Source organism: Spermophilus citellus (assembly GCF_964194105.1).
Source record: "Spermophilus citellus genome assembly, chromosome: 3".
Classification (NCBI taxonomy): Eukaryota; Metazoa; Chordata; class Mammalia; order Rodentia; family Sciuridae; genus Spermophilus; species Spermophilus citellus.
Genome location: NC_138184.1, coordinates 212,770,846 through 212,784,547, shown reverse-complemented (window position 1 = coordinate 212,784,547; position 13,702 = coordinate 212,770,846). Strand labels below are relative to the sequence as shown.

Sequence of the window (13,702 nt, the reverse complement as noted above, 5' to 3'; positions counted from 1 at the left end):
ACCCTATGTAGGCCCAGAATGCTTTGGTCATTAAAAACAAACCACATCATGGTGCACTGAATTAAACTTTACATATAGGATCCCAATGGTGGTTTCTGCACCTCCCTTCCCCTTTGTGTTGAGTCAATTAACAGGTTAATGACTCAGGCCCGCTTGCTTCTGTGAGTTAAAAGTATTTACCATGAAACTGCAGCTCTGCAGAAGATCTCCTGTGGGACATTTCTATTTGAGTTTATTGCTGAGGGTTTTTTTTTTTTTTGTAGATGAATTTGTAAGTGTTGTCACTAAATGAGAAATCTTTTCCCTTCATGTTCAACTGTTTTCTGAGCTGCCTGGTTAGAGCTAAATTCAGTTTCCCTATTAGCATTTACACTCTCTCCTTCCTTTAGATGGGCAGTGCTCACGTTCAGTGTTCACTCCTGCAAACCATCGCAACATCTGTTAGAAACACAGGGGAACATAGATCTTAAAGTAAATATAATATGTGATATCAACTAAGGACTCATATTTTATGTGAATCTTATAAAACTTATTTAATAACCCACTCCCTATTTATTTATTCCGATCATCTATTTTCTTAATTTGAATTTCCCTTCTGTTTGAGCTTTCTTAACAGATGCCATAACAGGTTGAGAAAAGAGTGAGAGAACACTTGAGTTGGCACTCAATGGCTACAAATCACTTTATCAGTCTCACGGGCAAAGCCATTCGGTTCTTTCTGCCTTGAATGATTCAGTTTTACTCCATTCAAATACTTTTAACTACTACTTATAGTCACAGTTTATAGGGTTATTTGGGTCTAACCTAAGCTCAGTGGTTAAAATGAGGTCAGGCTTTCCATGGTGGCACACTGATTGCTGGGCCCTGTGACATTCTGTCTGCCTCAGGCTCGTTACTTACCTACCTTCCGACACCCAGCACCTGCTCTGGTGTGTGCCTCAGAAATGCAATGCAGAACATTTTGCCAAAATTTTCTTTTGAAAACAAAATTACCATCCTCAGTTCACCAAATTTTCTACTGAGATGTGTGTGGGGAGGTGTTTTCCCTTGGAAAAGTCAAAGCATTAATCAAGGCCAGTTGGGAATATCTCACGATTGAAATGCAAGTAGAATGGATCAAGGGAGGGGGGGGAATTAGCACTTAGAAGGGTAAAAAGCAGGAAAGACTGATTGGGGTGGTGTTTTCCAAGCCTTTTTGGCTATGACCCACAGTAAGAAAGACAATTTCTAAAACAATGCAATACTTACTACCCATGATGCCTTCTGATACCTTCTATCCTTTTCATTTTTTAAAATGCTGATTAACTAATTTTGAGATGTTCTAAGCTGATCTCATGGATCACGAGCTGTGGCTTGAAAAACACCGGGTTAGAGGTTAGAATCCTGAGAATCATGGGAACCGAGAGACCCTGGAACACTGCTCTCTGCTGCATTAGGAGCAGATCATTTCTCAATAATATTTACCTCTCCTTTTTTGAAGGTAGGCTTGTCTTCTTGGGACTTTTGCCTTTGAGCTTGCCCTTTTGTTCCCTTTTCTTCTTCCTTTTCATTTTCAAGAATGGTTAAGGTCACTCGTGTAAAAGAAGCCCTTTTCTAGCTTGCAAGGGTGAGAGGGTGCACACATCACTCAGCAGGTGCTGTGGGACAGCTTCCTTGGCTGTCTTAGTGGGTGCTTACACCCCTTGGTGTCAGTGATTCTATATAGCAGTGTGGGATACTTTCTTCCCACTCAATTTCTCTAGTGTGCCTTCTAATTGTGCTCACTGGAATCTAGCGTGACATGGTGCTCTCCTCGTGTGTGTTTACAAACCTTGTGTGTGTGGCTGGGTGCGCTTCGTTTATGATCTTCTCAATTATAGCCATGTGCATGAGCCCCTTGTAGAGAAGCAGGAGTGAAAAGACAACTGCAGGCAGTGCGGAGTTGGTGACAGAGAGGTCGCTCTGGAAAGGTGCACATGCAAGGATCTCTTTTATCCCTGTGGTTTGGGGAACAGTGGTGGTGCTTAGGGACAGTACTTGAATGCAGCCTTGCAGAAAGCAAAAAGTTTTTGCAGTTTACAAACATTCTTCCCACCTCCATTATTCCCATCCTTCCTCAGGTTCACATGAATTCGTGTCATCTAGAAGGTCAAAGGAGCAAAATGTGTGCTCTTAATTTCCCACCAGTTACTGATACTACCTTGCTTTCTGCAAGCTCACATTAAGCTCAGGTCTACATGATGGCAAATCAGAGTTTTGAGGTGTATTTTTTTTTCCCACAAAAGGTTCCAAATGGCTCCCTCAGGCTTTAAGTTTGCCTTCTTAGGATGAAATGTCTGACCATAATGCTTCATGTGAATTCCCCACCCTTAAGTTTATAATCATTTAATATCGAACCTACATGTGAGATGAGGAGTTTTGGTTCTCTTGCCTCATGTAGACCTACAGATACAGGAAAGATTCAAAAGGAATGAGTTCAGATGCAGGTGCCGAAACAGCAGTCAACACAGCACCACCACATTCATCATCCTTGGGTTCCTTCATTTTTTTTTTTTCGGTATTCATAACAACCAAGCACAGAGCAATTGATTTCTCTCTGACTGTCCCATGGACTGCACAGTTAGCTTGCAATCATTTGCTTCATGCTTGTGCATTGCTATGACCTGAAAAAAAAAATGACTAGCTTGTCAACTGATTGAGCACGTGGGGCTGTGTGTGCGTGGCCTCAGTCCCAAATTTGATGTGCATTACATTTCTCATAAGTCACAGGCATCACACACGGGGTGCAAAATGCTCACTGTACCTGTTTCTTTAGGACAGCTGTCTGAGGTTTATCTTCGGGCACTTTATTTTCATTGACCCTCTTCCCTTCTCTTTTCTCTTCTGCTTTCTCCCCTCTCATCTTTGTCTCTTGCATTTCATTCCTCTTCTCCTCTAGCTGCTTTTTTCGCTTTTGCTCTTCTATCCTAGCCTTTGCCTCCTCCTCTGCCTGGGCCCTCTGCCTCTCCTCGGCCGCCCTTCTCTCCTGGGCCGCCCTTCTCTCCTCCTCCTTTACCCTCTCCCTCTCCTCCGCTTCCCTCCTCTCTCTTTCTTCTGCTGCTATTCTTGCTTGCTCCTCCGCTATCTGTCTTTCTTGTTCGGCTTTAATTCTTTCTCTTTCTTCTGCTTCCACCCTCAGCCTCTCTGCCTCGGCTCTTTGCCTTTCTTCCTCTTCCATCTTTTCATTATGAGAAGCCTCCTCTGAGCCTCCTTCCCTCTCCTCCACTTGAGACTCTTCTGCATCCAGGTCCCCGTTTTTCAGGGCCGGTACCACTGTCTCCTCCTGGGTTTCTGCTGTGCTCTCTGCCACCCGCGCCTCTACCTGATTTTCTCCACCGCTCCCTTGCTTTGGCTTCTCTTCCTCCTCCTCCTCCTTTTCCTTTCCGTCTTTCTTCTTGTCCTCGGCATCCCTCCAGTCATTCTTCTGATAGGACTTGGTGACTATTTCCGTCTCCTCTATCTCGTATCTCTCTTGGCGACTTTCTCTTTTCCCTTCCTTCTCCGCAGTCTCGTTTTCAGCTGTGTCATTTTGCATTCTTCCGCTGGGGAGGGACAGGCTGGCATCTGCTATGGTCGGGTCGAACTCCTTCTGCCGCTCCAGGGCTTCCTGAAGGCGTTTCTGGCGCCTCTCTTCTCTCCGGGCCAGACGCTCCAGGAGAGCAGCCTCATCATCGCCCTCCACCTGAGTGTTGGTGGTGGTTGGCTGGGACTCCTCGTCAGGGACACTGTACAACACAGAGAACAACACCAAAGGCAACTTGCTCCGATTAATCTGTGAGCTGCATTCATATAGCCAGTGCCCCCCGGGGCTTAGAGCGGATGTAAGTAGTTCCCTGTCGTATGCCCTTGGATGTCACCACTTCAGTACACACCTGCCTGATTTTCAACTGACAGCATGTGTAATTCTTTGCTCAGGTCAGTGGAGTCTACTCCCCATGCTAAAAGTGCCGTGGATGTTTGCCAATCAAGTATTGGATTTCTTACTCTCTCCTCTTGTGCCTAGGCAGCCCATGTGACCATAGTTGCCAATGAAATATGAGCAAAAGTGATATGTCCAAACTAAAGCAATTAAGAAAGAAGCAGAGGTCCATTCTCTGTCCTTTCTATCTCTGACTGTTGGCTGGGTCAGAAGACTCCAAATCCCTAGGGATTAACAGAGTCATAAAAGAAAGGAAGATGGTGACCAGGACAGAAATACCCAAACTGGACTTACGTATTATATTAAACTACTAACATGTGGGGGCTCATTGTCAAAGTAGCAGCATTACCCCGACTAATATATAGACTATCTACCTTCTTTGTCAAGATTTCCAAGAAAAAAGGGTTTCTTGTCCTTCTTCTCCACAGTGAATAAAAGGCAGTTATAGTTAATGTTTTTTTAAAAAGGGAAAAATCTCTAAAACCCAAACTGTACAATGTTCATCATCTCACTCACTCTTGGAAGATGCTGGTCACTGCCCAATCCAAGGGTGTTGGTCTCCACTGGCAGGAGAGAATCAGTCATGTAATACCAGAACTGTGACCAGAGTTGGAAGCGAACGCCTTACAATGTTTAGAAACTCCATCAAATTTCATGGTTCATAGGAAACTTGGCCCTTTTGATGTTCAAGTTCACTTAACTTTGGAAAAACATATTTCATATTTAACAACAAAATATGGCAGAGTAAACCCTAGATTTCAAACTTTCTTGGCCTTTGCTGTTGCTGTAGGACAATGTCCACATGAATTAGATATAAAAGGACTAACTGTCCATGGAAATACAAAGAATTCAGAACTTACAGGGAAACGCCTAATATAAGGCATTTGAATCAACTGAATTCTAATAATTTTAAGAAGCTACCCCAAATTCCAAAATGTTAACCAGATGAAAATAAGAAGTTAAGAAACCAACAGACTGTTAAAACTTATCTTTGTATTTGTACAAGTCATGACAGTGATCATCAGTAGATGTCAAGTGAGAGAGCCATTTATTTCCAAGAAGACTTATTTTTCTTAGGTTAATGAATATGTTAGACCTGAATATGCTTTCCCTTAAAAAAAGAAAGAAACAAAGAGCTAGGCATGGTGGTCCCTGTAATAACAGCTACCCAGGAGACTGAGACAGGACGGTCACAAGTTGAAGGCCACCCTCAGCAATTTAGTGAGAAATTGTCTCAAAATAAAAATAAAAAGAGCTGGGGACATGACTCCGAAGTAGAGCACCCCTGAGTTCAATCCCCAGTACTGAAAAAAAAAAAGTTTAACATTATTCTTAGGGGAAAGGTATAACTTCTATTTCTATTTCTATTCAGGTGAAGAAACAGTTTACAAAGCATCTATTTGGGATTCAGAGGCAGTTAGTGAGCCCTGGACATCATACTTGTGGTCCCCTTTGCTGGACTTCCTCCCTAATTACATTGGAGCTGCTCCTCAAGGGTCAAGGTTTCTACTTTTCTACCTTGCCAATAAGTTTCCTTATTGAATTGACTCTGCCTATGAGCATTTGCAAGATAACCTTAGAAATCTGATGGAACTGTTCGAATTTAAGCCCCAGAAGTCTTGACCCTTTCCCTTCATAATCATTTGAATAGGCTGAATTAAAGGAGCTATCAACAGCTCCCTCCAAACATCGACAAAATAAAACATGCATGCAAAACAAAACCACATGCAAGACCTTATAATAAGGTTTCATTTATTTAAGCAGTTCACAGTTTTAAATTAAAATGATTTTTTTCTCCAAATATACTTTATATTTTCTAGACCTTGGTGCAAATAAATGACATATAATAACCATTAACAAAATGAACCATGTGATCCTATTTCTATTATAAAAGCCCTATTTTTAATTATTTTTTAGTTGTAGATAGACACAATATCTTTATTTTAATTATTTATTTTTATGTGATCCTGAGGCTCAAACCCAGTGTCTCACATGTGCTAGGCAAGGGCTCTACCACTGAGCCCCAACCCCAGCCCCATAAAAGCCCTGTTTGAAGAAGTTGAACCTATTAGGTATTCTCAACTCTAATTTCTACCAGGGCCTGAGTAGGAAAAAATTCTAATAGTAAACGTGTTAAACAAGTTTAAACAGTCACAATAAATTAATCATCTCTCTGAATACTACAGAAAATATTGGTTTGGGCTTTATGCTAAGAAAAGGAAGACATCTGCAATTCATACCTACTTTTAAAATTCAAGAGTCATCTATTATTGGTAGGCACATAGTCTCTATTAAAACTAGTTGATCTTCAGTTCAAAAAAGATAGCAATATGCTACAAAGGAATATACTTATTTAAAAGTATAATCCATTGTACTTAGTAAATTTTTAAAATACCAGATTATGAAACAAAATAAAAGCCTTCACTGGGAGTACGTTTAGGGATGGGAATGAAGTGTGTGTGTGTGTGTGTGTGTGTGTGTGTGTGTGTGTGTGTAGGGAATGAAGGTGTCCTAATGTCTAAATCAGACTGACTGTCCAACCTGATCTTTGGCCAAATCAAGAGAGACTGAAAAAGGGTTGAGCTGGGCTGAAAAGGAATGCCTTGCTTTCCTTTCTCAGGTAATTTTAGTTCAACAACCAGACTAAGATGCAATGAGAAATTCTCCATTCAGAGAGGGCAGTACCTGTTCTGGGTGTGAACCTCCACCTGGTCGGTCACCTGTCCCAAGGATTCTTCCTCTTGCTTCTGCCGCAGCCTTTCCTGTCGAGCTCGCCGGCGACGTTCCCGCGCTGCCTCTTCTTCGTCATCATCGTTCCTCTGATAGGCAATTCTGGAACATCACAAAGACAAGCTCTTGAGCAAGGCCAGCTGCAAAAATGTGTTCATCGACTTCTTAGCAGGAACAGCCCTGGTCCCTTTGCCGAACCTCACCACAGGGTTCTTACAGGATGATTCTGTTCCTAAACTTGGAGGACCAACTGACTAGTTTTCAATCATTTTTTTGGGGGGGGTGGATACTGGGGATTAAACTCAGGGGCATTCAACCACTAAGCCATAACCCCAGCCCTATTTTTTGTTTTATTTAGAGATAGGGTCTTACTGATTTGCTTAAAACCTTGGTTTTGCTGAGGCTGGCTTTGAATTTGTGATCCTCCTGCCTCAGCCTCCTGAACCATTGGGGTTACAGGCATGCACCACTGCACCCAGTTAGTTTTCAAACTTGAAAAGCATTATATAATAACTACAGAGGATAATCCACAATGATCAGGTAACCTAAAAAAATCTATGTAAAAGCAGACTGCCTTTGGAGACTGTTGGGTTAGCATATTTTGATTTCTTGATTTAAGCCAGTTATCACATATGAAATTTAGAAGCAGAAATCCAAAGTATTGAACCAAAAATAATCAAAGACCTATTAAAAAGGATTCAGTAAGTTGTGTGAAATACTTGTATAGGCACTGTCACAAAGATAAGAAAAGAATCAAGTTACAAACCAAGACTTTGGTGTAATAAGCCAAAATTGCTCAAGAGAATTGAAATCAGGGGTCTTTTGGTTAGATTTTGCTTTTCCTTTCAGGTTCTTTTTACTGGAGAGGGGAGGTGTTATTGACTAGCGTTCAGAAGCTTCAAAGTCAGTGCATTTTGAAGAGGTGGCTCTAAGGACCCTCCTATGCTCGGAACCATGCTGCAGCAGTGTCTTCTACCTCATAGTGGCCCACAGGTATATATTTAGACAGAAGCCTAAGAGCTGAGGCAGGTTGAAAACCCACAGGAGACTCCCCACTTGTGTATGTTACTTAGTTACAGTTTCACTGGAAGCAAATGCCTATTTGGGGAAATTACAATCAGTATCGCTGCGCTAGGTATATTTCCTCTCATATTTATTTCCAAGTGAAGAATTGAGGCTTTGAAACTACAGATGCCCAAAGTCAAGAGGAAATGGCCTGGATGGTTAACTTGGCTTCTTCTGAAGGTGTAATATACACTGAGATACAGAGCTCCAGAAGACCAGGGGAGAGCTGCCCCGCCCAGGGCCTGGTGGATTGATGGGGGTTGTGGATGAGGCTGAATTAGAGAGGGCTGCTTTTTACCGTGGAAAGTTAAAGTATTTTTTCTTGTTACTTACATATCTACAAGAAGAAATCCAAATACATAAATGTTTCATATTAGAAATTATTATTTTTAATCATGGTAAAAATACTTAACATAAGATCTACTCTCTTAATAAATGTTTAAGTGTATAATACAATATTGTTAACAACAGGTGCAATGTTCCATGGCAGCTTCTAGAACACACTCAAGATTCTTAAAACTATAAAACCCAAATACTTTTTAAATTTTAAAAAAAATGACATTGGAAGCATACACTTTATATCAGCAATCAGTTATCTAATGTGAACAATGATGATTTGCTCATGTTAAATTTACAAATTGATCATTTTGGGACAATTCTAGTACCTCATTTTATCTGTATTATCTTTTGACTTCAATAACAAGAAGGCTATGTATTTTTTTCATCTAGGTATCTTATAAAAAACAAGATTAGCGATTCAAGGGCTGGTTGGTTTGCTCCTTACTACTTTAGAAAATCTGACTTCATACTTACTAAAATCCGCTAGTGTGCAATGCTCAAATGCCAATATAAATAAAGTGTCACTTACTAATTCTATAAAACTAACTGGTAATTTTCCACAAATATGAAGAGACGGGGCAGTGTGGTAAAGTTAATGGATGACTAGATTAGGATTCAGAAAACCTGGTTTTCAGAATTGATCTCTTAGGTACTTGCAGGCCCTTGGTTAACCTGAGCTAAATTTCCTTGCTTGTAGGCATGTGGCAATTACATGAAATAATGGATATGCTATGACAAAGCATTCTAAAGTGCAGTATTTTTGTTGTTGTTGTTAGAAAAGGTCAGTTAAGGAGCTGCTTTGGAGGAAAGATGAGTTCAACTTTAGACTTGTTGAGTTTGAGGTGTCAACACGACATGAGTCGAATGTTCCTTTCTAGTTCAATCACATTGTAGTTTGCAGTCGAAAGCCCTTCCCAGTGGTTTGGCTTCAACCTTCAGATTTTTGGCCTGATACTCCCTTGGCTTATTTCTCCCTAGACAGCTTTAACCACAGCAGGGAGAATGAGTCCTTCGTGACTTCTTCCCAAACTAATCAAACAGAAAGTCTTAATTTGCTCTTTTTCATCTCTGGACCAGTCATGAGACCATGGCTATTACAGGGACCTTCCTCTTCCAAGACAAGCAAGAGCTCCATGTGAGACATCCCTATGCTAAAAGCAAATGTCCTCCCTTTCCTAATGAAATCTAGCTTTAAACCCTCATTTCCCACCATATTGGAAAAATCTGAGATGTTGCCATTTTTCTCCTTCTGCACACTCGGTAACCTTCATGGCTGGATGTTGTTGGCTTTTAGCTCTGACACGAACTAGATTTGCCACCACAGCCAGGTCACACTTAACCTTTCCTCCTCTTGGATTTCTCATGGGCGGAGTGACCTGAACAATCCAATCATCCCCGCTGTCTCTTCTAATTCTTCACATTTTGAAGCTTAAAAATTACGGACAACCATTCTCCATTGGTAGGCCCTTTTCTACAGTCATCAGAGCTAGGTTTGAGGGGATCTTTTACTACTACTAAAAAAGGAAAAAGTCAAAATTGTTTACAAAATTAAGAACAACAGCAGCAAAAAGAGTCAAAATGATTTCACGTTATTTTTCAATTATAAAATGCCTGGTTGCTGACTCGAGAACCTATCAGTTGACTTTATACTTATAAGTGAAATTGTGTCTGTACCAAATAACTTGCTAGGTGTGGAAATCCTTCAACTGTGAGACTCCCTACATTAGCCCTCAGCATGCAAAGCAAATTGTAACTCCTTAACTTTTAGGCATGCTCCAAAGCAACCTGTATTTCACACTTCATCACAGATTCTCTTTTTATTTTTTTTCTTCATTCAACATTGGAAAAACTCAATTTGTTTTATTCTAAAAGTAGCATAGAATTATTACTTTAAAAACAAGATAATACAAAATGTATAAAGGCAAAAGTAAAAATCATCTTCCTAAGATCATACCACCCAGGTACAAATATAGTGCTAATTTGATATATTCTATAAAATATTTTCCTATTGTACATAGATATTTACATTTTTTATAAAGTGGGATCACTTATACATATGATTTTGTAAAGTTTCTTTAATTTACCTTATTTATGACTAATTTTAACACATTAATAGTTTGTCAACAGAAACAGTATTTTAAATATGTGTATATTATGTGTATATGTTATACATCTTATGTATAAATAACATATATACAATAAAATTTTATAAATACACCCAAATATAATCATATGGATGTACTATAATCTATTTGATCATTTTTTCTACTGCTTGATATTTAAGATTTTTTTTCAACATTATGTCCTTATTTGTTTATTTTTTTAACATTATGTTCTTATAAATGATGCTGCAAAGGATATCAATATTGATACATTTTTACCATTTGTGCAATTATTTACTTAAGAAAATTTCTCAGAGATTAGAATTTCTGAGTTAAATAAAAGTATGTTTGTTTTACAGGCTTTTAGTATGCTCTCCAAAAAGGTCTATAACACCAGTAATGCAGGAGAGTGCTAATTTTACCATAAGCAAAATTTGTCTAAAAAGATAAGTATACAGGATCCTATCTAAATGATAGTATAAGCTTTGCTCTATGTTCTGGTTGAAGTCAAAATGTTAACATTTCTGATTTTCCACACACCAGATTTAAACTTATATGAAATGCTGATGGCTAGTAAAACACATACCTAACCAGCCACTGGATTGTAATAAAAGCATAACGACCCATGTGTTCCTTCTGTGAAAATTCAGCAGATGCCAGTATTAACCAGTCCACCCATATTCTACAGTACAAAGACAACAGATGTTCCCAGATGATTCAGAAGCAGCGTGGGATCCCGAAGTTCCTCTGAATCATCTTGAGAAAGACTGAAGTACGTTTAACAGGGTTCTCATCAAATGCATCTTATTTGTGATCTACTTTTTGAAAATCCACAAATAAACTGAGCAACTCTCTATGAAATAAAATGCTGCGTTGATCAGAACCCATGAGCTTTCTATCCACACTGGCTGAAAAAGGGTTTACTACAGAGTGTTCCGCTTTGTCTCTTGGTAACTGCTTTGGATGATTTCTTGCCACAAACGCTTGGAGAAGGGCACAGGAAGGTCTGCAGGAAGACCAGTGTTGCTAACGGCAAAATCACTCATTGGATATTCAAAAGAAAGAGAGACTCATGTGCACATATGTACACCTGTGAATAAGTGCAAGAAATCCCCAAAGTCCATTGTAATTATATGATGTTATTTGATTGTGTCAGTTGAGAAAATTGTCTTTTCTTGCATTTCCAGAAACATTGCTAAAATGCCTTGGTGTTATGTGATAAGAAAAAAAAAAAACAAAAAACGGATCTATGCAACAGGAAAACTTTCTTGTAATGCTGTGGCTTTTACAACACAACAATTTTTAAGACTAGCACTCTGCTGCCTCAATATATTCAAGCCACAGGATGATCATGTTATATTCAAGGTATTTTAGATGGAAAGTTCAAATAAGCAAAAGTAGTGCAAACCCAGCAAATAAGGGAATCGCTGAGGACTCAGTGTCTTCACCTTAGGGTGGGTGAGGTCTAACTGTGTACCAGATGACAAGAGCAGGGACTGACAGGCAGAAGTCCTCGAGCAATGCGTTAGTTGTCTTCTGGCCTCAGTGTTCCCCTCATCCCACACTCCCATCAAGTAGTTCTCACGACTTGAGCAATTCTGACAAAATTCTTGTGAGTACATCATCTACATTATAGGTTGTTTTGTTTTGTTTGTACCCCAAGTCCTCCCTGGTGTGAAGAATATTGCTCTTATTTCCTTCTACTGTCTTTTTTCCATTTTGCTAATTTTATGATTTGAGACTACAAGACAACCTCCTTGATGTTTCCAAGTAAAATTCTGGCAATAGTGTTTTATTAACAAAACAATATCTCTTGACAGGAAATCATGCTTAAAAACAGAATAAGAAAAAAAGAATAGCTATTTTTACGGAGGCAGGGGCTGATTTGATTACATGTTTAGGAGCACTAAATACTCAGAAAGAGTGAAAACATAAAGTTAAGTCTATAGCAGGCATAGATTTACTGATTTTATGTTGATAGTCACAGTACTGTTCTCGGTAATTAACTGAATAATCAAATAGTAAAATTAAGCTTGGATCTGCCACCTTGCTATTGTATATTTTTACACACATTGTATATTTCATAACTGTATCTTAAAAATTAAACAATTTAATAACATACTTAAAGACTTGGCAAAATTAATTCCCTGAGTCATACTTTATTTTTATCATCTACATAGTAGGAGTTCATAATTTATTTGATTATTGTTTTATACACAGACATTTTGGGTTTTCTTCCATTTCTTCCCTATGGCTGAGGTAGATGGTGAGAAGTGGAATAGTATGCATTCACGTAGATTTAAAAGAATCTGTAAGATTTCCTTTCACAGTAGTTATTCCAATTCACATGCCCATGCTCAGTCACTTCTATAACCAAATAGAATCAGCATATATTAAGACAGTCCACTGCTAACCTGATAGGTTCAGAGGATAGATTTAATCTCCTCTGTGGATTCCAACATGTTAAGCCAAAGGATTCTTTTAAAATATTAAGAAAAAGAAAATGATATCACAATTGCTTATACTTTTGTTATTTATTAATAAAATATGAATTCTATGATGCATGAAAGGAATCCATAGCTTATAAACCACTACATACATCTATCTATCATCTATCTATCTATCTATCTATCTATCTATCTATCTACCTACCTATTTTTTTGAAAAACAGTGTTTTTTAGTATGAGACAGTTATTTATCAGACTAGGGAGAATACTTGGTATGGATATGAACTCGGAACTCTCTTACTAAGATTTCATTGCTGGAGAACCACTGCTGAACTTGAAGACATTTACAAGAGTGCTCCTGAACAGATCTGGAACTGTCACCTTCAAACCGTTTTGTGTCCTTCCACATTCCTGGACTTGGTAAGCACACATGTGTATACAGATAAGCAGATCCACAGGTTCGGTGAGAAAAGTTTCAGGGAAAATAAGGCTTCATACACTACAATAAGGCCGAGTCACAAAATACCCTACTCAGATCAAAGTTTCTAAGTCTTTCTGTTTTCCTTAATTGTTTCTGCCACACTCCTATATATTTTTTTTAAAAAGTGTTGAACCTTAAATACCAACAGATTGAATCAATTCACTTCCTAAAAGAATGAATGTGAATGCATAATAACTTATAGACCAGTAGACAGTTGACTGGACCCCCAAATCAGCTCTGATAGGTCTGCATCCCACTGTATGTGACATCCACTTTTATGTGACAAGTTCTTTAAGAGAAAGTGGTGTTGGCTAAAGGAGATTTCAGGTTTTAATTGAGGCACAGTTCAGCCTCCAGCTTTCTGCAGCTACATAATTCCCATGTAGTCCACACCCAGAAGGAAGAAAGCCAGGGGCCCAGAACTTCAAAGAAGGATAGCTTTATTATTATTATTATTATTATTATTATTATTATTATTATTTTCATTTGATGGCCATTCTTATTGGTTCTTCCAAGGTCACTGTCTTAACTGGGGTCCTAATAAGGAATCCAACTTCAAGAGTTAAAACCTCATGTGGGTTGAAAATATGCTCATCAACTA

The 13,702-nt window shown here is 38.9% G+C and overlaps 1 protein-coding gene across 11 annotated transcripts in view; it reads right to left on the bottom strand.

The window, feature by feature from the left end:
* CALD1 (caldesmon 1) overlaps positions 1-13,702 on the bottom strand; it is a 208,842-nt gene that overhangs the window by 30,658 nt on the left and 164,482 nt on the right. For 7 of the 11 annotated variants that reach the window (XM_081282836.1, XM_081282833.1, XM_081282835.1 and 4 more), the window contains 3 exons: positions 6,623-6,769; positions 2,783-3,743; positions 1,465-1,542 (listed from right to left, as the gene is read on the bottom strand). In XM_081282836.1, the coding sequence (XP_081138962.1) occupies positions 1,465-1,542; positions 2,783-3,743; positions 6,623-6,769 (1,186 nt within the window). The remainder of the gene's footprint in view (positions 1-1,464; positions 1,543-2,782; positions 3,744-6,622; positions 6,770-13,702) is intronic. The other 4 variants (XM_081282840.1, XM_081282839.1, XM_081282832.1 and 1 more) reach the window with 1 other exon arrangement.